The 20801-nt window shown below is 31.0% G+C and overlaps 3 protein-coding genes across 8 annotated transcripts; 2 read left to right on the top strand and 1 right to left on the bottom strand.

The window, feature by feature from the left end:
- The first annotated feature begins 341 nt into the window (after window positions 1-341).
- LOC108481037 (uncharacterized) lies at window positions 342-5414 on the top strand. 5 transcript variants are annotated; one of them, XM_053030851.1, is made up of 9 exons: window positions 345-596; window positions 1020-1057; window positions 2008-2070; window positions 2188-2271; window positions 2360-2394; window positions 3406-3491; window positions 4420-4485; window positions 4683-4744; window positions 5062-5414. In XM_053030851.1, exons 1-8 carry the CDS (start codon window positions 530-532, stop codon window positions 4715-4717), a joined length of 474 nt encoding a protein of 157 aa, XP_052886811.1. In that variant the 5' UTR covers window positions 345-529; the 3' UTR covers window positions 4718-4744; window positions 5062-5414. The 5 variants fall into 5 exon arrangements, with proteins under 5 accessions (XP_017639695.1, XP_052886811.1, XP_017639692.1 ...); XM_017784203.2 differs by having other exon boundaries at window positions 346-596; window positions 5126-5414; XM_017784205.2 differs by having other exon boundaries at window positions 346-596; window positions 5129-5414.
- Window positions 5415-10335: 4921 nt separating this feature from the next.
- LOC108483400 (probable E3 ubiquitin-protein ligase ZFP1) lies at window positions 10336-15925 on the top strand. Of its 2 annotated transcripts, XM_017786774.2 has the most exons (7): window positions 10336-10515; window positions 10672-10719; window positions 11596-12430; window positions 12549-12910; window positions 13030-13131; window positions 13220-13387; window positions 13518-15925. In XM_017786774.2, the coding sequence occupies exons 3-7, from the start codon at window positions 11632-11634 to the stop codon at window positions 13647-13649; spliced, it is 1563 nt and encodes a 520-aa protein (XP_017642263.1). In that variant the 5' UTR covers window positions 10336-10515; window positions 10672-10719; window positions 11596-11631; the 3' UTR covers window positions 13650-15925. The 2 variants fall into 2 exon arrangements, with proteins under 2 accessions (XP_017642263.1, XP_052886812.1); XM_053030852.1 differs by lacking the exon at window positions 10672-10719 and having other exon boundaries at window positions 13518-13878.
- LOC108483401 (UDP-glycosyltransferase 79B2-like) lies at window positions 13564-15518 on the bottom strand. Its single transcript, XM_017786775.2, has one exon. It carries the CDS (start codon window positions 15516-15518, stop codon window positions 14100-14102), a length of 1419 nt encoding a protein of 472 aa, XP_017642264.1. The 3' UTR covers window positions 13564-14099.
- Window positions 15926-20801: the final 4876 nt, after the last annotated feature.

Consider the following 20801-nt stretch of genomic DNA (forward strand, 5'->3'; position numbering starts at 1 on the left):
AATGAAAAGAGGCCTTTTATATATATATTTTGGATTGTTGGAGATAAAAAAAAGTAGTTATTGGTTTGGGGCAAAAAGTGTTTTTGAAAGAGCGTTTTGCTGACACATCACTTGAGAACATGCTAACGTAAATACATTTTCTCGAAATTCAGCCATTTTTAATAAATAATCAAAAACCAATTTTCATAAATACTTTTAAAAATAAACTTTTTTGAGTAAAATAGCCTGCAATAATAATCTAAGTAAAATATTGATATAACATTAAATTATTGTCATAATAGGAATACAATAGTTTCCTACTCTTAAGCTAAGGTATCGGCTTTCTCGAAGTGTGCAAAGGCTTGTTTGACAAAAAGGGAAAAAGTTTATATGGGTATAGATACAAAAATTGACAGTGGAAAAACAGATTCTGAAGAATCTAATTCAAAAGGCATAAACTTTTATAATAATAATAAAAATGAAATCCTCACTCTCACTTTTAGCTTCTACTTCTTCTTCCTCGTTTTCTCTGTGATCAAAAAACGACAAAATGGGAAGAGGGAAATTCAAGGGCAAGCCAACCGGGCACCGCCATTTCTCTACTCCCGAAGAGCTCCGTACGCCACTATCTCTTTTGTTCTTTTCCTTTTCTTCCTATTTATTTACTTTTTTGAAGTCCTTTGCATGATATACTTGTACGTATTTTCTATGCGGTTTCCTGGCATCGGATCTAACCAAGCTTTCAGTTGCTGGATTATTAGCTCTACCGTATTGATTTTGATTTTATTTATTTATATTGTGTGTGTGATCTTTTAGGTGCTACGTAGAGAAAAGAAAAGGGAGAAATTTATACTTTTAAATTTTAAGTTTTAGCTTCGTATAAACTTGGGAATGATTCTGCCTTTAATGCATGAATAACTTGGGAACTTTGAGTCAAATTCTTAGACAAAAATAAGAAACTATATTTTTTTCTTTTATAACTTTTATTAATTTCATCTGTTTTGTCTTTTTGTTTTCCTTAAATGTTCTAATGGTTGCAGTTGCTGGTAGCTCTGCTCGTCCCCGTACTTTTAAGAAGGTAAGATTTTTATGCTAATTTTAACAAGTTGATTCACACATGAATTTTGTTGATTCTTCTTGTAATTTGTTTGTTGTTATCATGTATTATGTATCCTTGCTGTATATTGCCTGAAAAGAAGTGTATATGTATATGTATATGTATATGTATATGTATATGTATCTCAATCTTAATAGTGATATCTGTGAAGGAGAAAATACTTAAAACTTTACTTTGACAAACCAAAATTGATGATTTGCTTGATTTTTTGTGCCAATTATGTTGGTTGTCTTTTCATGTAGGGTGGATGCAGGGGTGAAGCCAGAAAAATTGTTTAGAGCAGGCCGAAATTAAATTGTAATTTGTACGATAGTAAAAATATAATTTTTAAAAGATTAAATCAAAATTTTTTCTTTTTTAGGGGGTCAAAGTGCAATTTGCCTTCACTAATTTAAAATTTTAAAAATTTTCAAGGGCCAAAATGGAAAATTTTCCATTTGGGGGGGGGGGCGGGGCCCCTGCCACCCCCCTAGATTCGCCCCTGGGTGGATGACAGGTTTGACTGTTGTAATTTCATGAGTTTTGGCTGTTTAGGCTATTTTAAGTCACGTAATTTCATCTCTTTTGGAATGTATTCTTAAAGAGAGATTGATATGGAATTGGAATTTTTATGTGTGAAAACTTATGTTTTGGTTGTCACATTTAAATGGCTGTAATTGTCAGTAAATCTAAATTTGACATATATAGTGACAATAAATTAATATTGAATGATTGCAATAAATTTATCACCTAAGTTGATGATGTTTGTTTTGTTATCTTTTTGATGCTTCACAGTCGGTTATGTCGAGTGTTTAATTGGAAATTTTAATTTTCTTTTTGATGCTTTTCTTTCTTCCCTTTTAGGGATGGGTATCCGTTGTAGTACTTCATTTAAACTTGGTAAATGAGATAATATTTATCTTTCATTCTAGGAACAGGCTGAAGTGGAGGAAGAAGAAGAACGGTCTGAAGAGGAAGTAGAAGAAGAGCCTGAGGTCATTACATTTTGTACCTTTTTAGTATAATATAATGGGCACTGTTTCCATTTGCTATGAGTTCTTGTGTTATTTAACTTTTATACTTCCTGTTTGATGTTGGTGATATTATGGCAGAAACGAAAAGGGACCCAAGGGCTTATTGAGATTGAGAATCCAAATTTGGCCAAACCAAAGAATGTCAAAGCTAAAGATCTTGTTGTAAGTTTGACAAATGCTACTCTGCACAAAATCTGGATTTATATATGAATTTATAACTGTACTGAGTAATTGAAATTATATGTTCCAGATGGGCAGAACAACTGAACTATCAAGGCGTGAAAGGTTTGTAATTCTAGTTCTCTCTCTTTATCAAATTTGACTGATCGTTGCTTTATCGTGGGCATCTGAGTCAACTTTTGATTGCTTGAATACTTTTACTAGTTTATAATAATTGGGATTTTGCTTTAGTAATAGTTATCTGTCGTATCACAGAAAGGAAAAAAGAAATTATTATCATTGTTGATTCATATATAGTTCAATAATTCACTTTGTTGGACCAGTTTTATTTTGATGAAGCAGTGTTAACTCTTTCTGCTTTTGTTGAATCTAGAATTGATATAACATAGTAGTTCTTTTGTTGTGCTAAGTTGCATTTGTGGGATAACTTTGAGGCTGAAAAGGTAATAGACTTTTGGACATTAAATTTTAGTCTCTTTTGGTAGGGGAAAGATTTCCCACAACTAACAAATATATGATGTAGATTTGCTACACGTCTAAATCCTTCTAAGTAACTCTACCAACTGCGGGGTTTAAAATTTGTTACCTCAAAGTTGAAAACATGTCCCATATGCCTATAACTTCCTGGTGTTTACAGACTATATCTTTTATATTAGCATCATGTTGAATTATAACATCAATACTTTAAAAGATTCCTTATGTCTTTAATTAGAGACCATAGTCAACATTAGTTCTAGATTTTCCTTAAGAGTTTTTTATGCTTGTTACCTCATTGTTGTGCTTTCCTAGATAGTTTATTCTAATGATTATGTTTTTACAAATCTTAACTTCTGTTGAGATTGAATATTTTGTAAACTGGGTTACCACTTCCCAGTTGGAATGGGCTGAAGTAATGAGCAGAAGCCTTTTCATTACTTTGATTGAAACTGCTGTGGACTATTTGCTTCAAAGTTCAAAGTATGGTGGTTGATATGTTAAAGCATGTAATGACTGCAGAGGGAAATTTTGTTTGCAATGGGGGTTGATATGTTAAAGCATGTAATTATATATTTCAAATTGGTTATTTCCTTTGAGACCAGCTTGGTTGTGCTCTTATTTTAATGTCTATGACTGCAGAGAGGAAATAGAAAAGCAAAAGGCACATGAACGATATATGAAGCTGCAGGAACAAGGGAAAACTGAACAAGCAAGAAAGGATTTAGGTAACTTAAATTGAGTGGTTGTACAGTATTGTAACCTAAATTTAGTGTTTGGCAGCCCTTGCAAATATTATGATACTTTGACATGGCTTTTTCTGTGTCCTCTGTGGGACTGATTTGATTCTTTTTGGTTAACTGAATTCAGACTTGTAGCTGAGGTTGAAATTATGTTCATTGACTATAGTTCATTTGGATCTCTGGTCAAGACACCGTAGTTTTTAAACGGCGCCTCATTGCGTAGACAATGGCAATTGTCCACGGACTTAAGTGGTCAGAAATGTTATATGGAGCATTGAGGTGTTGATAAAATACTCATATTTGATTGCTGAGGTGAGTATGTAAAGGTAACATGATTTTAGTACCAGTCTTAAAGGTTGCAGGAATCTAAGGAAAGGTGTGTAAGAAGGATAAGATCTTTTCCTTGGGATTTTTTTAAAAAATAAACTGGTTTCTTCCTGCCATAAGTGCTTAAATTCTGAGGTAGTAAAGTGTGTAAAACTATTATGATCTGCTAATGGTGATGGAAAGCTGCACCAAACAAAAGCCGAGGATGGAAAGTCTCTTGTATGTTAGGTTTTCAAAACAGCTATTTTCTTTAGCAATCTAAACCGTCTCTAAGGATGCATTGGGAAGGAAGAGGTTTAAGAGATAAATATTGCTGGTTTTCATGTATAGTACAACTGAGTTGGTTTCTCCTATTTGGTAAGGGCAAACTTCCCTGCAACTGAGTATATAGTATAATATCACAGTATCACCTTGATGTCTCATAAGCGCTGTTGTGCTTTCGGCTAACAAGCTTAACTCCTTTGTTTTTTCCTTTTCCGATGACTGCAGTGATATTTTTTTCTGTTTTGAAATTTAACTAAATACACACCTCTTGTACAAATTTTGTTCTATTGTTTTACTGATTTTTACTTAATTACTATTGCAGAGCGCTTAGCCCTGATAAGGAAACAACGGGCAGAGGCTGCTAAGAAGAGAGAGGAAGAGAAGGCTGGTATGGTTCTTGCCAATTGTTGTCTCATCTTTATATTATAATACGAACTTTTGATTCCTCTTTGTTATGCTTCGTTCTGGTTAGTTATTTACTCCCCAAGTTTTCTGATATAAAAAATTGGCATCAGAATAGGCCTGCACTACATCTGTATTTGCAATATCAGTCGAAGCTGATACTATTTCTATTTGCCCTTACAGTGAGAGAACAGAAGAAAGTTGAAGCTCGCAAATAACCAAGCTGAGGAATCAATTATGACAAGGTTACCGTCAGTTTTTCTCTGTGGCTTATATATAATATTTACATTTGTATACTGAAGCATTTATCCCATAAAAAATTGTTTTGAAGCTTATACATACAATCAATCTTCTAAACTTAATTCTACCTTATTTAGTTTTGGATCATCTCAATACCTGCTTGTCGTTCATGTTTCATGTCGATAATGATCTGTTTGTGCTCAAACATTGAAACATGCTAAAACATATAAGCAAAGAGCATAGATTTGGCTTATGCTTGGTAGGAGGGTACAAAGAAAGTAGAGAAGTTCTTGATCACCTTGTTTGAATTTTGAACATCTAGATTATCACATCGGTACTGACAACTATTAGTACTTGAACAAAAAATGGTTCATCTATCCATGCAGCAGTGATTGCATTTGGTGGCTTGTAGTTGGTTACTTGGTTGCCAAGAAGGGTTTCTGGGAGAACTTTTACTTGCCCATGGGCTAGTTCAGCCAGGGCCCAGACGTGTAGTTGATTGCTGAAGACCTGATTTATTGAACTTAGGTTGTAAAAGTATCATGGAAGTCCCTGTATTAAAAGTTAGATTAAATTTTATCTTTTTACTTAAAATGAATAATTAGTTATGTACACTAGATCAAAGAATAATTTGGTCTTATTTGTTAAAAATTTATCCATCTAAACTATTAAAAATGACGTGATTGATAGAATAATTAAATAATAACATATGATTACGTGTATCTCATGTTTGCATACAATGATAAGTTTTAACTATAGAAATAAATGGAATTTTTAATAAAACGATTAGTTTATTATTTGATTTAACTTACAAAGTTTAATTTACTCATCTTTTGAGTAGAATGAATAAAATATAATATTCAACTCCTAATATAGATCTTCATGATACTTTTACTAGAATTAATTCTTTTGTTTTTGAAAATAATTGAAAAATAGAATTACTTTTTAATATATTTTATTTATTAAAATAAATTGAGATGAAATTGGACCCAAAGACTAGGTTGAAAGCAGCCCGAGGAATAATCATAACCCTTCTACGTAAGTCACCTAAACTCATTACAGCACTCGAACTGATGCCCAAGGTCATTGATCCTTACTGAATAAAGGAATACTAAAATAAATACCATAACAATGTATACATACATAAGATAAAATAAAGGATAGATGAAGGAAAGAGGAAGTTGAAGATGGGGGGTGTAGGTAGCCTTGGGAAATGGACAAAATCCAGCACAATAAATCCAGCCTTGGGGTTTTTTTATTAGGCCTTAATAAAGTGAAAGAATCTGGTCTCAACTTTAATTAGTACGAGAAGGTGGAGAAGGAAGAAAGATACCTTGCTAACTACACTTTCTAGTATTTCATTTCTTCCACTTGTATCCTCTTCTATCTCCTTTTCTTTAGCCATCTGCTTAAATGTAAAATTGTATTTTTAGCTATTTTTCAATTTAAGCCATTTTAACATAAAAATTTTAATTTTGACCTTTCAATTTTTAAAATAACAGGTTTTCATGAGTTCTTTATATCTATTAACACATGTATATATATTATATTTAATTTTTTTATTAAGGTGGTGAGTTAATTAAAACTCTTCTATTTAAAGAATAATAAATATTATTATAAATAAAATCTATAAAAATCAATTTAAACCCGAATAAATTTATAGTAATATAACTTAACACAGAACATAAAAACCTCAAATTTGTCATTTTTAACTAAAATTTCTTTTATAAAATAATATCCATAAATTTTTTCTTAATGCGTATAATTTAGATCCAACATTTGTACTGGATAAGGTTGAAATTGATGTAGGATAAAGTTGTGCAACAATAGAGATGAAATTTAATAGACTTTTTAAAAAGGTTGAATGATTATTATGAATATATATATAAATCTTTCTTGTCTTGTAGGGTTTATAATTATAAAATATATATATATAAAGAACCCATGGCCACTTCACCTTTGCTCAAAATGGCTTAGCTTTCAATCTTAAAATAATAATTAAGCAATTAATCTAGGAGTTGAAATTAATTTTATCAAATTAGTTTCTGACTGGTGGTCCAATCAGTTCCCACTCTAATTAACAAATGCATAATCCCCCATAGTTTATTTGATGTTCCCATCATTACTTCATACAAATATTAAGACCCCCCTTTCCCACCTCCTTTTTCTTTTTTTTTCCTTTAGCATGTTTTTAAATACAGTATAATCATTAAACAAAATATATCATGTTCAAACTATGAAATATATGATGATTGTTTACTTTTTTTTTTTGTTGTTGTTTTTAAACGAATTTGATAAGTATACTCTGAAAATAGGATAAATGGAAAAATTCTTCATTTGGTCTCTTCATAAAATTTAATTTAAATCTTTTTAGTCCTTCTCTCTACTAGGAATAAGGGGAAGAGTTGTCCATGTTTTGAGCTTAAGACTTGACATCACAAGGACTGAAGTAACATAAGTTTTTTTTGTCACTACATTGATGGTAGATTTGATTATGGGGTGAGACATGGCGGGTCGAGTTGAGCTAATGTAAAATTTTAAGTCTATTTTCTAAGTTCGAATTTAGTTCGGTCAGGAAAATGGGTCTAAGATTTTACTCGAGTCTAACCTAGATTAAAAATATTAAACTTGAGTTTGATCCTACACCCCAGTATTAAATTTTTTAGATTATTATTTTATATAAAAATAAATTTAAAAATATAATATATTAAACACACTAAAAACATTAAAATAAATATTTCTCAACAAACTAAAAATACATTAAAAAGTCTTTATACTAAAATAACACTAAAATAGTTATAACTTAGTAAACAAATACCTCTAAAATAACAATAAAATTAATAATAAAACAATGGTTATACAATATTCAAATAATAATAATAAAATAATAAAATGACAACAGAACAACAATGAAACAACTTATTCGGGCTTGGACCAAAAAGTCATACCTGAGGCTTAGCTCATTTGGCTTTAATTTTTTTGTCCAAACTTATAATTTTATCTAGACTCGTGACCCTCTCACTTTTCAAACGAGTCTAGACAAATGACCCGGGAGATCCTGTTTGTTTTGGTTTCTTCATAAAATTTAATTTAGATCTTTTTAGTCATTTTCTTTAGTAGGAATAGTGGAAAGATTTCTGTATATTTTGAGCGACTTCACAGCCACAAGGACTTATTTGTCATTACACTGATGGACTTTTTTAGTGATTTAATTAAATAAAAGAAAACTTGCATTTTTATCTTTTAATTAAAGTTTATTATCCCTTAGCTTAACGAAATAAAATTATTTTTAATTCCTATCGAAAATTAATAATTCAATTTAAATCTTTCTAACATAAAATATCAATTTCAAATTTTAAAATTTACAATTTTATCTCTATTTCAACTCCAAATTCTTGATTTTGTCCTTGAATAATGGGGAATAATTATTAGCATGTATAATTAATGGTATATAATTTAGTTTTTGTTTTGTGGTTTTAAAAAAGGGATAAGTAAACAAGTGAGGTTGGATTATATCTATTTTATAGGCCAAGGAGTGCCTACAAAAGTGGGATCTCCTTTCAATCTTTTCCTTTTTTTTTTTTTTTAAAGTTTATAACTAGGTATTCAATTTAATATATATATGCTCTCGGTTTAGCATTTTTCTTAAAAATATTTTTGGATTAACAAGTATTTTTGAATTCTTATTTTTGCTAAAATTTACTTTGTAAAAACATTGTTTATCTCAAAAATATTTTAAAGAAACAATACTAAATTGATCCAAAATATAATAGAATTTAGAAGAAAAAATTGAATATCTTAAGATTTAAATTAAACTAAAATAAGAAATAATTCACATAATAAATTACTTAAAATAAGAAATAAAAGTTTTAAAAATGGCAGCAAAACCTGGGTATTATTGATTCCAATTCAATTAGGCGTTAGTTGAGGGTGGACCCACATCCCAAAAGATGTGCTGAAAATTGAAAGCATAATTGCATGGGGGAATTCAAGAATATGCCTTCTAAATATGCAGCCTTTTGATAGGGGTCCCTTTTCCTCCACTCTACGCCATTTCTCCCTCCCAAAAACCCTGTCCTTTTGCCGCCATTTCTATCCCCTTTTTGTCCACTATAATTATTTCCCTATTTTTATATTTACTTCACCAACCTATTTATTTTAAATACCGCCAAAAAGTTTGATGATTTGTTTTCATTTTTAAGGTTTCAAATATCAAATAATTATAATCATAAAATAAAAATGCAATAAATTTTAAAAATTCACACGATTTTTTGGATAAAATTTAATCCTATTTTTTTATACAATACAAATTTCTAGTTATAACTTTTGACACGAACCCATAAACAAAAAAAATATTTAAATATGATTAATTCATGTTCTCTTAATTATTGTAATAACAATTATATTAATTGAGTTAATGTCAGAAGCAAAACTTAGGTGTTGACAGTGAGCCAAACTAAGCCTAAAATGAAAATATTTTTATTTAAATCTTTTAAAATTTTAAATTAATAAAAATACAATTATATTTTCCCTAAAATTATAAAAAAATTAATACTTTAAAATTTATGAAAACATATACTATTAAAATAATAAATTTATATTTCAACCCAAAATAATTTTTTGATTTTATTCCTAGTTAAAACTAAACACCCATTCAAATAAATATTTACTTCAAATGCGACACGTTTTAACTTTCTTTTATTTTACGCTACACCATTTAATCTCATGAATATCTCTATTTAAACACAGAGCCCAAAAGGAGGCTAAATCAATTAATCGGGTGACTTCACCTCAACCATAAGAGGACAAAAGTTGATGAATAATTAAATAAAATAGTAAAAAGGAAAATAAGGAGGCTTTTTAAATTTGGTCAACAACAATGCACTTGACTTATGAGTTAGACCAACTGCAATTTGGACTTGGTCATTCGGTGATTCACGAGCTCCTTTTCTTTTTCTATTACCAAAGCTTTCATGTTTAAAATCCATTGGTTCAAGTTTTTTAAAGGGAAAAAAGTTTTTATTATTTAAATAGTTTTAAAAATATTAATAATTTTTTATATCAAAATTCATAAATATTTATGAATTGTGTGCTTCTCGAAATTAGGACAAATACAATTAATTTGATGAGTTTTATTATTGTTTTGAATTAATATGAAAAATTACAAAGCCACCAACATCCCTTAACCTATTTTTATTTTTAAAATTAATATAAATAATTTAAATTATTTTAAATAATTTAATGTTTTCTAAATAAATAATATTTAATTTATTATCCAATTAAATACAATATCAATTTGCACCATAGATTTTTGTTTTTGGTTTAATATCACCTGAATTGCATTTTCTTAATAACAGAATTACCAAATAAATACGAATTTAAAGTTTTAAAAACGTTTAAAGCGTTTAAGAATATTTCTATTTGAAAAATAAATAAATTTATTATTTAATTTAAATTTCTCAGGTGATAAATTGTAATTAAAAAAACTAAATTCTGTAAATAGAAAAACACCCTAATTTAAACATGGTTATTATCATTATTACATATGTGTAATAAAAAAAGGAATTATTACACATGGTATTTTACTATGGCGGTTAAAAATAACCTTAAAAAATTTGTTTATAAAAGTGGAAAATACGTCTTTGTTCATTTCTCTCTCGCTTTTCCTCTCAAATTTCTCTCTCTTTTTTTTCTCTTTATTTTTTGTTCTCAATTATATTAAGTCTCTCAGTTCTCTCGATCTCCCGTTGTTTTTCCCAAATTTTGCTTCGATTCGGTTAGTCTCTCTGTTTTTTGTTTTTATTTTTTTTATTTTGAAGATTGTACGGAAATCATTGAATTCCTAGGGTTCTGCATTGTCTAAATTTTGATTAGTGCGGTTTTAATTAACTAAAAGGTTAACATTATTTTTCTTCCTTTGGATTATTTCAAGGTTGCTTTACTCATTCTGGGCTGTGATTTTTTGGTTCATGATTATAAGGTACGGCAAAGTAAAAAAACCCATCCTTCTTTGATTTTATTTTTTTCATTTTTTTTAAAAATTTTGCATGCTGTTAAAGAATTTGGGTTGGTAATTGTTTTCTAAATATTGGGTATTAAAAAATTTGACGAATTTGTTGAAATTAATGTGTGTGTATATGTATATATTTCTTTTGATTCGTTAGAAGTACTAATCAAAGGAGGAGCTTGGTAGGATGATTTGTGAGGTTCTCCTTAGGATTGGGATAATTGTGAACAAAAACTTGAAAATATTTTTGTTTTTGCTTTTAAATTTAATCAATAATTAGGAATTTTTATGAACAACTTCAATGTATTTGTACAGGAGGGTAAATGTTTGAAATTTCCCCATTCTCATAGCTTGATATATACGATATTACTGGTGGTAGAAAGTTTTTGATGATTGGTAATTATTTTGAGCCTATTTTGATATTGTAGATTTTCTTTTTCCAAGTTATCATTCAGGGAAAATTAAGGTTAGATCATGGTGATGATTTTTTTTTTCTTTTTTCTTTTATTATTTTTGATGATTTGAGGAAAGAGATTTATGATACCTTTAGAAGTTTGAGAGCTGGGGAGTTGTCAAAACACACACTTGTTTTAAGGGAATGCTTGTTGACATGGAATTTAATATTTTTGAGTCTCTTGGCAGTGGTGGAAAAATAGTTTTTAGATCATATTAAACTAGTGGATTTGTAATAGCTAAGAGAACAATCTAGGCTAGTTTGATTTTCTCGTCTTCCTTTTCATTATTCGAATTTTATGGATTTACTAGCATTTTCATGTCATGTACAATTACATGGTTTATCATTTTGAACCGAGCTGAGTTTTCTTTTTCTTAATTATTTTCACTCTGAAGCTGCAACAAATTACAACAACAATTTATTGAAGCAGCATGGGCCAAAGGAATATGCGAAGCCCTATTGATTTAGAAATCGATCAACAAGCCCAGGAATACCTCCAGCATGAACCTTGCATCTATTTGGGTGGGACGACGAACTACCCATCACCTGATATCCCAATGACCATCACAGCTCCAGGGAACACAACTAACCTTGATGCGCATCCCTTACCTGAGCATTATGACAACAGTATGTTTTATGGGATCCCTATGTACCCTGGTGTTCAGCATCATCATCATTCCCCAAATCTTGATCTTGGTATCGGGAGTGCCTCGAACTTTTATGTTCCCTATGTGCCTACCCCTTCATCCAGTGTTCCTATAAATCATGGAATCCCAGACCAGATGCCATCATCCAGCAACTATCGTATCCATGGAGTTTCTGCAGATGAATATGCAAGGAATTGCCACTTCATGGATAACGTTAGAGGCTTGTATAAGAGAAAGACTTCTGAAGGGATCCCAGGAAATTTTCAGCAGTTTAATGCCTCATCAAGCTCTAGCTCCTCTGTTACACCATTAAATACTAGGAACCCTGATGGGGTTGGCACGGTGGATACTGCATCCTTTACTAGGTCTCAATATAGGGGAAATGGCCTTCCACCAATTAGAGAAGCAGGACCTCAAAGAAGTGCGAGGAACAGATTAGGGGCAAATGCAGTGGATCCTGTTTTGATGCAAAGTGGCAACCCTTATTTTCAAGGAAATTACTTGGGTCAACCTTTTCAGCCAACAATAACAGATGGAGGTGCCTCAGCTTGGACTCAGGCTCCTGGTGTTCCTTATATGCATGGTAGTTTCTCCATCTAAATATGTACTTTTTATTTAAAGCAGCATTCATGTAAATGAGCTTGTGTAGGAATATGTTTTCACCTCGAAACTGATTGCCTTGGACTTGTGGTTTTGGACAGGTAGCAATATTGGTGGACCTATGGAGACTAGGCACAGAAGTTCCTCAAATTTCTCACATTCTCCCCTTGACTTTCTGAACCCAAACTTTCATCATCATGTGCCTCCTATCGAAGGAGCAAGAGGCCATGGCATTAATGTCCATCCGCAAGTAGCACCAGTTCCTTATTGCTTTCCAGCAAGTTATGCTTCACGGAGCACCATGAATCCCTCACAGGATGGTTTGGATGTGGGGCGTAGGCATTTTGGACCAGTTCCACCTACTGGTTTTAGGATATATCATTCTCGCCGGGAAAGTGGTGCTTTACCTGAGACATCTCTGAGACCCCGCAATCTTCCTCACCTGAGAGTTCTCCCACCTGATGTATGTACTGATTTGTTTTCTTTTCTGAGATAGGAGAAAGGAAATCATATGTATCCGGCTTTTTTTGGCTATTTTTACAGTTTATAAGTATGCTAATATGTTTTAATTGACTTGGGCAGGGAGTTGCCGTACTTGAGTTCCCAGAATTTTATGAAGAAGTTGGCAATCTTATTGATCATCACAGAGATATGCGCTTGGATATAGAGGATATGTCTTACGAGGTACGATGAAGTCCATCCAATTTTCTTCTGCATTAAATTTTGTCTTAATTTTTACCGACCATTTCCTCGAACTTCAAAATGACCACAGGAGTTGCTTGCTCTGGGAGAGCGGATTGGCAATGTGAACACCGGTTTATCAGAAGAAATGATTAGACGTAAATTGAAAACAAGATCATATTCGACATTTGCTACAAATATTAATCTGGAAGAGGCGGCACCCGTTGAACAGGAACCTGATTTTTGTACAATTTGCCAGGTAATTAAGAAATCTTACAGCTTAGCTCACGTTATAGCCCTTGTTCAAGTTTGAAGCAAAACTGTTGGTTCATGGCGTCAACATTCACTCCTAACATATGTTATTTTCTATTTCTCTTGTGATTTTGCAGGAGGATTATAAGAACCAAGAGAAAATCGGAACCCTTGATTGTGGACACGAGTACCATGCAAGTTGCTTAAGAAAGTGGCTGCTCCTGAAGAACGTATGCCCCATATGCAAATCAGAGGCATTAGCCACATAATCCAAGGATGTATAAAGCATGGGGTTGACTTAAATCCAACAAAAGTAATAAACTACATAAAACGGTTGATGGTCTGTTTTAAATATAAATCGATATTTGTCGAGTATTTTGTACATGAACTTGCAGATATCTAACAGACAATCATTTATTTGTTGGCTCTGTAATTATCAACAATTGTACAGACTCCCATTATGAAGTCTCATGTTATTATATTCAACTTTCAACTATATTGCCTTCACCATTATTTTTCTTTTTCATGTCGAATTTGTCGTATATATTGAATATGTGCTTGAGTATTTGCAGGTCCAGACTGCTGTGTTTCTTGATCTGTGTGTTAGTTTGGAAATTAAATTTGCTCTTAGAAAGAAGCGGCAATCTTAACATGTTTAGAATAACGGTGATGTCAGTTTTCATGGCAGAACATTACATGCAAGAACACCTCAAAACTATTTACCAAACATCATCGGGTTTAATCATTTTGTTTTGCAACTTGGACTTCATATTTGACAAATCTTGCAGAGCTTGAATGAAATTGTTGATATATCCTTCTTGAAGATCACTGTTAGATAGCATTTGCTTCAGCTTAGCATGGTTTCTCTTCATCAGATTAGCTGTTTCATTGTCCTTGTCCATCACAAACTTGATGGCTTCACTCAATGACTCCTTTGGAACCTCCCTGTTTTTACCTCTCTCCACTTCCACCCCAATCTTGAGCTCATTCGCCATCAACCTGGTGTTCAAAATTTGATCCCCAATTTCAGGTATCAACACCACTTGGCAGTCACTAAGCAAAAATTCCCACATCGTTCCATACCCACAGTGGTTAACGAAACACCCGATGTTAGGGTGGTGCAATAGCTGCTCTTGTGGAACCCAACCTCCATACACCAACCCTCTTCCTCCAACCCTATCTTGAAATCCCTCGGGCAGTGCTTCTTCAACAGTTGAGCATCCTTGGGGTGGCTTTAAAGCTACCAAAAATGGTAGCCCACATAGCTCAAACCCAAGCACCAACTCCTGGAACTCGTCCTTCTGTAACACACTCTGGCTTCCTAAAGAGCAAAACACAACAGAACCTGGCTCGAACTGGCTTAACCAACTAACCCATTTCTCATCAAGCTGTTGGGTCTTTGTTTCAGGCAAGCAAGGCCCTGACAACAAAACAGGCTTCCCATATCCTCGAGCAACATAGTCGCAAAATGGTCCCTCGGTTTCACGGCAAGTCCTGAAGGCAATGGCATCACTTCCACTCACAGCAGTCCTTATCCGTTCCCCAAACGACAGTCCACTCCCGAAATCCTCAGCCTCAAACAACAAAGCAGCAGCCTCTTCAGCTTTGAATTTCACAGTGGAAGAAGGGTAATCGGGAGGCAATTTCGTCACCTCTTCTACAGTCATTTCTTTGGTTAGCGTCCTGATGTTTGATCCTAACGACATGATCATCGAGGAAACCACTACATAGCATATGGGGTGGATCCCAAGTTGGCGAGCCAAGTCTGGGATCCAAAACCAGAAATCATAAAAAACCATATCAGGTTTTAAAGCCTCTAGGATGCCTTCAACTTGGTCCCTGGTTTGATCTACAGCAAAAGCAAGGTACTTTTGTTGGTTCAGAGTAACAACAGATGTAGTCTCAGCTCCTGGAGGGAGGCCATCGACATGGGGTATAACTAGAGGGACGAATTGAATCAAGTTGGGGTATTGGTTCCTGTTTTCCAGCTTTGGTTGCACTCCTTTAGGCAAAATGAAGGAAATTTTATGGCCTTTATGAGCCAACTTATTTGAGAGATGAAGGAAGGGGATGAAATGACCATATGCAACCCAGGGAAACATGGCGATGTGAAGCTTTGAGTAGCCTGATTTTCCCATCTTTTTTTCTTTTGCTTGCACAATGTGATCCGAGAGACTAAAGATTACAGAGATTCTTAGACTACATATGGAATGTGGATTAGTGCATGCTCCCAACGTGGCAAGTCACAGAAAACAATCCAATGGCTTTTACATGATGGCGAACTGCGCTGCATGCTGACCACGTGGTTAAAAGAAAAAGGGAAAAAGGAGAAAATTTACTCTGTAAAAACAAACTTGGAGTTCTTTATTTTGTTTCCACCATGATAGTTCAAGTCAAGCTTGAAGACGGGGATGGCTAGAGTAATTATATGATCATTTTCTCTTCTTTTCCATTGAATTTTATATCATGTCGTGTTGATTATATGCTTTACTTTGGAATAATGAGATATTTGGTCTTTTAATATGTTACTTAAATTTTTAAATAATCGAATTTTTAGTATTTGAATTTAACACCATTTATCCTATGACAACTCTAGCTAATGGTTCTAAAGTTTGACTTGTAGACATGTGAGTTCATTATAAGTAGTGATTTTGGCCCCCAACATAATAATTCTTTTTAACCTCTTTAAAATTTATAAAATTAAAAATAAGTATAATAATAAAATTATATATTTTTTCTTCTCCAAATTAATTATTCAATTTTGATCCTTTTAAATAATAATCTAAACTTTTTTCGCCTTTGTTTCACGTGGCACAATTTGCCATCACATTTGCATAGTCTACCAATTCTAAAGGACTAAAAAATAATTAGCTGAATACCTTTTATTAGCCAAAATAAAAATAATAATTAAACCATTAAAAACCCCCAAAATACTGAACGTTTTGAGTCCAAAAATTTTCTAGAAAAATTCCGTTATTATTATTATTTTTTATATTACGTTCTATCTTCTTCATCTAAACTTTTAACTTAGAATTTGCGCGCGTATACAAAATTTATTTAATAATAGATTAAAATCAAATATTATATTTTCAATACTCAATATTAGGGTGCTCAATCAGTTAATTAATCTAAATTAGTATTAATCAATTAATCGAACTTTTAAATCTTTAACCGTTAACCAAATTAAAAATTTTTAAAAAGAAATTAATCGAACCGAACTTTTTCGATTAATTCGGTCGATTAACTGAATTAACTGAAATTTATATTTTTTTTTGTTTAAACAAGTATAAAACATATCAAAACTTAACCGAATTTAATATATGTAAAATGTATATAAAAATATAAATTTTCGGTTAATTCGGTTAATTAACCGATTTCGAATCGAATTAACCGTAAATCAAACTTTCAAAAAATTATTAATTGACTCCCGACCGAATTAATTCGATTAACTGACCGATTAACCGAATTAATTTTGTTTAGTCGGTTAAATTAATTTTACCCGAAATTTGCACACCCTACTCAACATGAGTATAAGAATATTTCTAAGACTTTTACTTTTCTTTTTAAATTATTTTCTCCAAGTCAAACTATTTACAGTAGTATTTATTTTATGATTTTCATATTTTAACCTACTTTTACTTTTTTATTTATATCTCATTCATCAGAATTGATAATCAAGTTCCATTGAAAAATTTTGTAACTAGACATCTCGTCCTTAATATAAAAATTATGACAAAAAATTTAAATCAAACCAATTAATACAATTTTTTTTTCAAATCTTCCACTTTTCTCGCTATTAGGTAGCTCGATCCTTTTCCATTGAAAATTATTTATTTTTCAATACAAAATTTGTATAATGTTTTGGTTTGTTACTATTAAAATTAGACTCATTAAGATTTTTATACATATAAATTTCATCTTCTAATTATTTTTGTATAATTTTTAATGATTTTTCAAATTCGAGTAGGAGAACCTGAAATCAATTTGATCTTGTCTCACTTAAATTTACTTATCTCATAATCTACAATTCCATTGCTTACACCATTTTTTCTATAAAAAAAAACAAACTCAATAGTCTTGAGTTTCATGTTTGGATTAACCTCTAGCTAAATTTCTATAAATTTTGGTAAATTTTCAAAGTTGGAACTGGTTATTATCCAAAAAAACTGTTTAGTAAAACCTTTAACATTTACTCTCTTTTATGACTTCCATTACATACCTCTACTTATAAATTCTTTTCGTAAGAAGGATGTAGAAACATACATTTACATGTACTTATCAATTTCATGTAATTATCCTGAATAAACTTAGCATTCTTTACAATCTAATCCTTAGGTAACAAATAGAATTCAAGGGTATTTAGTTTTTTCTTACTAAATCTCACTTCTCGATCTTGCTTCTTTTTTCTTTCTTTCACATCTTTATCACTTTCTCTTTCTTTTTCCCTTCATGAACATGTTAACAACATAATACTTTATATAAGAAAACTCTACTTCAACGTCATTTTCATGCTTTTCAAACAAGATTAAGCCAAAAAAAAAAAATTTTGATGAAACCTTAAGGCTCTTATCTTGTTTTCTTGATTTTAGATCATAACTTAATTTTCTCTATCCTCCAACTTCTGTTTTCTTGAGTCCAAGATGATATTTATATTCACCATAGTCTTCTTATTACTTTTTGTTCTTGGTGGCTATGAAAATTTATTTGATTTTTGGGTCAACATGGTGAATTTTGATGGAAAGAACTAAATTGAATAACTTTCAAAACTTCTCTCTTTCATGGTGGTGGTGTGAATGATGGAGAAGATGATGATAATGTATTTTCATCTTTTCCTTTTTACTTAACCATTAATTAATAACAAAATTCTTATAATAAAATAATATTTCAACCAATAAAATCTCAACAACAAATATTCACTAAATATTATCATGATAATACATGATAATTATCTTAATTGAGAAATAACCATTTTGACTCTCTAATTCTCTACAATTCCACTATTGACCAATTTTCACTTTTGGCAAAATTATAACTTAGTCTCTTTCATTTCTCCACTTATTCCATTTAGTCCTCATATACCAATTTATTCCACATTTTGGACTTTCCACCTCTAAGGTATTTGTACTTCTGGTCCCTGAACTTTTCTATATTTATTTTTTGACCCCATAAATTTTAAATATTTATATTAGATCCACAATACTTTTCACATTTTTGTGATTTAGTCCCTAATTTAAATTAATACATCATAGTATAATTCTTTGATTCAACTAACTTTGGGATCCATCGGCTTTTTCTACTGATAAATTCTATTTCTATTTCTTTCGAAAATTCTACTATTTATGATTAAGGGAGTTTTAAAATGTTACATTAACTACTAATTTTTAATGTCAAAATTTTTCATAACTACAATTAACCAATTCCATTAATTAAAATTTAGTTCCTCAATTTAACAAAAGCACACATACTCTAAGTAAATAAAATTCAAAAAGTACTTACAACTCTAGCACTTGAATATCACACTTTCTTTTACTCTATTGCTTTCTCCTTTCATTTTTCACTTGATCCAACATCCAAGTTCCTCCTTTTTTGTCTTCACACACATATATGAATAGATTCCATAATTAATTTTGACCTTCTTTCCTTAATTTTAACATAAAGTAATTGAATGAGAATGTAATTATTGAAGGGTAGTAATTACACTCTTTTGTACCTTAGATGCGTTTAACTGACAGAGTGTAATTATATTATAATTCCCTGTGTCATATTTGGTAGTACAAATTGTAATTATCTGATTACATAATTTATATTTTTAAAAATTATAAGTATCATAAAAATAATTTCTAATCAAATAAAAAAATTAAAATCAAACCATCATATGAATTATGTTAGTCTAAAAAGTAGTTAATAATACGATTACTAACAAAAATAGCAAGAAAAATAATTATCATATGCAAATCTATCTTATTGTTCTAGTGCGTATTTGTTGAGTTATTCCTCTTTAATATTTAACATATGCTTTTTACTTTGTTGGTCCTTGACCGAGTTCATTATCATTCGAATCAGAATCTGCATAATTAAGATTTTCACGATCTCTTTTTTCCATATACTTTTCGAATTATGGATCATCTCAATTCCACTTATGATTGAAGTTATGAAATATGCAACCTGTTAGTATGATCCGATATTATTTTTTATGCTATACTAAGGTGATGTTGTTAATATGAGAAAATTATTTTTGAGAACAATAAATGTCTTCTCAACCATATTTGAAGCTTTGAATGTTTCAAATTAAAGAGTTTGAGAGTTGCCTAAGGTACTTGCGTTTAGCATCATTCTCTCAAATAGTATCATACCTCATGATATGGTGCAAGAAAATATTTTCTATTTGCATAATTAGCATTGACCTTATTGTAACACCCCTAACCCATATTCGACTCCAGATTGGAGTTACGAGGCATTATAGACCAAAACACGTCTCGGAACAAATTTTTTTCAATTTAAAATCATGTACAAACTTATAATACATAAGCAAATCATGCTTTAAATTTAAACATGCCAATATTAACTATTTAACCACATATTCGAATTAACTACTGTGCAACAAAGCCATGTTACATGTACTTAATACATATTGTAACAGCCTAAATTTTAGTGGTGTCGGAACAGTGATTCGAGATCACTAAATCCGACAAATGAGTAGAAAATATTATTAATTTAGTGAGTATAAGTTAAATGTGAAGTTAGGAAAAATTTTGAAATAGTGAATAGTGTAGTAAAAATATATATATTAAAATAATTAGAATCGAAAACGAGGTATCGAGACCTCAAAAATTTTAAATTGAGCCATAAATATTTTTATAAATATTTATGGAGTGTTAATAAGTTAGTATTAAAGTTTCGTCAAGAAATTTTAAAGTACTGATAGCTAATTGAACAAAAAGGACTAAAGAGGATTTAAAAGGCAAATATACCCAAGGTCTATTTGGGCTGGACGGCAAGGGCATGAAATAAGCAAGAAAATAAGAGGAATTAAGGGCAAAATTGGAAAATTACAAAATTTACTTAATAAAGCTAGGGCTAAAGTTGAATTATCTAGATTTCTCTTTATTTTTCTGCATTCTCATCAGCAAAAACACCATGGAAGAGTTCCTTTAAGCTGTTTTTTTTATATTTTTACTACAAGTAAGTTCAATTCTTGATTATTTCTTGAAATTTTTGTGTTTTTGTAACTTTTACAACTAGGTCCACTTGTTGAATTCATTAGTTCTTGATTCTATGAAAGAAATTGAAAGTTTCTATGAATATGTGCTGGAAGTATATGATGATTTGGCATGGAATTAGAGCTTTAAATTGTTTATATGCTGATTTTATTGAAAGAATTGAATAGAAAGTGAATGTTTGGGACTTAAATTGTAAAAGAG

The sequence above is a fragment of the Gossypium arboreum genome, chromosome 1, assembly GCF_025698485.1.
Source record: "Gossypium arboreum isolate Shixiya-1 chromosome 1, ASM2569848v2, whole genome shotgun sequence".
In the NCBI taxonomy this organism is placed as follows: domain Eukaryota; kingdom Viridiplantae; phylum Streptophyta; class Magnoliopsida; order Malvales; family Malvaceae; genus Gossypium; species Gossypium arboreum.

Excerpts from the sequence above, each read along its gene's own strand:
- LOC108483401 (XM_017786775.2), bottom strand. The coding sequence starts at position 15,518 with ATGGGAAAATCAGGCTACTCAAAGCTTCACATCGCCATGTTTCCCTGG.
- LOC108483400 (XM_017786774.2), top strand. The coding sequence starts at position 11,632 with ATGGGCCAAAGGAATATGCGAAGCCCTATTGATTTAGAAATCGATCAA. Across the intron at positions 12,431-12,548 it reads TGGTGTTCCTTATATGCATG|GTAGCAATATTGGTGGACCT; the intron begins GTAGTTTCTCCA and ends GGTTTTGGACAG. Across the intron at positions 13,132-13,219 it reads TAGAGGATATGTCTTACGAG|GAGTTGCTTGCTCTGGGAGA; the intron begins GTACGATGAAGT and ends AAATGACCACAG.
- LOC108481037 (XM_053030851.1), top strand. The coding sequence starts at position 530 with ATGGGAAGAGGGAAATTCAAGGGCAAGCCAACCGGGCACCGCCATTTC. Across the intron at positions 597-1,019 it reads CTCTACTCCCGAAGAGCTCC|TTGCTGGTAGCTCTGCTCGT; the intron begins GTACGCCACTAT and ends TAATGGTTGCAG. Across the intron at positions 1,058-2,007 it reads GTCCCCGTACTTTTAAGAAG|GAACAGGCTGAAGTGGAGGA; the intron begins GTAAGATTTTTA and ends CTTTCATTCTAG.